Source organism: Neltuma alba, unplaced genomic scaffold, assembly GCF_004799145.2.
Source record: "Neltuma alba isolate B1F8T4 unplaced genomic scaffold, ASM479914v2 tig00010500_pilon, whole genome shotgun sequence".
Lineage (NCBI taxonomy): Eukaryota > Viridiplantae > Streptophyta > Magnoliopsida > Fabales > Fabaceae > Neltuma > Neltuma alba.
Window position 1 is genome coordinate 103346 of NW_021635378.1, and position 2814 is coordinate 106159.

Genomic DNA, 2814 nt, shown 5'->3' on the forward strand with positions numbered 1-2814 from the left:
AAGCACACATCAGATATAATTACCCTATTTTGTGTTGGGCTAGATACATGTACATCATACGGCAATGTATTTATATTCAAGCCAAGTCTTTCAACACAGGCATATGAAATAAAAGAATGACTAGCACCCGAATCAAACATTGCAATCACCGGGGAATTGTTAATCATGATCGTACCTTTGATCATCTCCGGAGACTTTCGGGCTTCTTCCCTTGTGAGGGTGAGCACTCGACCCTGGGTACGTGGTCTTGCCTGTTCAGTGTTCTGCGGGCATTCCCTTGAGAAATGCCCAGGTTTGCTGCATGTGTAGCAAACATTCTGTCCAGCCATGCATGATCTGTCACCGTGATTCTTACCACACTTTACACACTCCTTTCCCCTTGGTGTCTTACCGCCTTTCTTATTCTTGCAGTTATTCCAGGGTTGCTTCCTCTTCTTACTTGCATTAGATGAGGTGCCACCCTGACCTCCCTAACCTCCCTTCTCCTCTCTGGGAGTAGTTTTGACTATCAGATGATGGTTTAAGCTACTTTTCGTGATTCGGCAAGCCTCGACCACCTTGTTGAACTGCTCAAAATGTCTAGGAGCAATCATCTCCCTCAGTGATGGCCTCAGTCCTTGAACCATCTTCTCTGTTGTCCACCTCTCATCGTCTCTATAGCGGAGATAGCTTGAATAATGAGAGAGACGGATGAACTTGGCCAAGGACTCGTCAAAAGGCTCGTCATCTCTTTGCTTCAGAGTCAGAAATTCTACTTCTCTCTCATCTCGGACTGATCTAAAAAAATACTTCTCATAGAACTGCTTCAAAAACACTTCCCAAGTCACCGTCGTGTTTCGAGCATCTAGAAGAATCTTAGTATTCTTCCACCAGCGATCAACATCTTTCTCTAGCTTATATATCGCCATCTAGGCTTTTCACTCTGATGAGTAGTCCAGTACCTTAAAGATCTTCTCTAGACGGTTAATCCAATCTTCCGCCGCTTGGACATCAAATGTTCCATCAAACGATGGCGGGTTGTGCTTACCGAAGCAGGTCATCCACTGTTGGATGTTATCGGTGTCTGCTACTGGCATTGCTGGCCTGGGCAATGGTTTTGATGCTTGTACTGTAGAGACCTCTTCCTTTGGCTGCCTCCTGTCGAGGTTCGCTAATGCCGCTGCTACTGCTGCCGCTATCGCTGCATCCCTTTCTTGTTCCTAGCGAGCTTATGCTACTCTCATGTCTTCGATGGTCTTCTGCTGTTACTCAAGGCCATCCAAAATTAATTGTAGTGGATCAGGAGGGACCCTTGTATCTTGTACTGGGGATCTCTCCGATGAAAGATTTTGTCAAGTTCTAACCATCGTTTAACTAACCGAATAGCATAACAAGGAACAAGAAATAAATATCATGCTTGGATTTCATTAACAAAATAGGCTTACAACATTCAGCATTTGAGCATTAGTCAACCAGAGTACAATTTAAAATATTCATCAACCAAGCACTATCAGCCTAACCTACACAAGTTAGCTGTACTAAAATACATCCTATGTTAGTGATAGGAGGGCCCTAATCATCTATAGAAAGTGAACGATAACAAAGCCCTCGAGGCTTTGGATCCAATCCTCCACATCATCTCCTAGTAGGTAGTTCAGGCGGATGATCTCATAGGTCCAGAATGGAGTATTGGGTAGGACATCTACCATCTCACATTACCAATCAAAAGGTTCTAGGTAAGGGTTGCTTGGTCCATGTGCCTGATACAGCTCTCTCACACCCTAGAGGTAGTCTAGGTGTACTCTCAGGTCTGTATCCACATCCCTCCTGATGTGATGCCTTAAGAACCTCAGCCAGTCACCCAGCTAACCCACACTGCGAATCTCATAACTAGGCTGAACTGGGGCAGGTACAACTGGTACTACAGGTGCCACAAGTATTACTGAGGCTGGGGGTGCAACTGGTACAGTACTAGGTCTAGGGATATTACATGGATGCATAACAGGGGCAACAGGCTGTTTAAGGGACTTAATATAAAGGCCTAAGTCTAATGGCTCCTGGTACAGACCAGTTATAGGGTTGATCAGGTCTTCGGGTCTGGGGAGGTACAACAGCTGTTCTGTGGTGATCCCTAGCAGCTCGGGATAGCACTAAGCGTAGTCATTGGAGCACACTGATGAATGGCCAAGGCTAGCATCTCCCATTATCCATTCCTCCGGGTCCTCATCCTTAGTGAGATCAATTACATTAAAATTCCAATCGTCGACTGACAACTCAGACTTGAAGTTCCAATCCATAGCAATCCCCATCCTGATTCCTGTAACGAGGTGTTAATTCTTTTTTAACTAACCCAAAATCTAAGGAATACTTAAAGCAGAGCGTTCTATCCTATGCCAGAACCTCCGCTCTGATACCAAAAATGTCACACCTTACTATTTTATCAACTTAAGTTTAATTTAAAACCATTTTAGACCACATTAGATGGTTTTGGGCTCACTTTTCATCTGAAAAACGCTAAATTTCGGATTTTTACTGTTCATCGGGTAAAGATCTAGTTTTTCTGGCCCAGCTTCGAAAATTCATAACTTATTCCACAAAAATTAAAATGAGGTGGTTCAAAATTCTAATTAAAGATCTTTAAGTGCTCTTTCAAGAAAAAGTAATCTTGTGATCCAATTCCTTAGGAAAAAGCATCAAGTTTTTGTGAAAGGTAACACTGTCCATTTGCCAAAAACCCTTTTTCCTAGATTCTGACCTTTAACTTTGAAAAATCATTAAAAATAGTATACTTGGCCATTTTTAACATGTTAGCTATCAAATTGAATCTCACAACAT

At 42.9% G+C, this 2814-nt stretch overlaps 1 protein-coding gene across 1 annotated transcript; it reads right to left on the reverse strand.

Moving 5' to 3' along the window:
- Positions 1-470: 470 nt before the first annotated feature.
- Positions 471-1076, reverse strand: LOC114756770 (uncharacterized). Its single transcript, XM_028945709.1, has 2 exons — positions 942-1076; positions 471-800 (listed from the first exon to the last, which is right to left on the reverse strand). Exons 1-2 carry the CDS (start codon positions 1074-1076, stop codon positions 471-473), a joined length of 465 nt encoding a protein of 154 aa, XP_028801542.1.
- Between the last annotated feature and the right edge of the window lie 1738 nt (positions 1077-2814).

Excerpts from the sequence above, each read along its gene's own strand:
- LOC114756770 (XM_028945709.1), bottom strand. The coding sequence starts at position 1,076 with ATGCCAGTAGCAGACACCGATAACATCCAACAGTGGATGACCTGCTTC. Across the intron at positions 801-941 it reads GTCTAGAGAAGATCTTTAAG|TTCTATGAGAAGTATTTTTT; the intron begins GTACTGGACTAC and ends TTTTTGAAGCAG.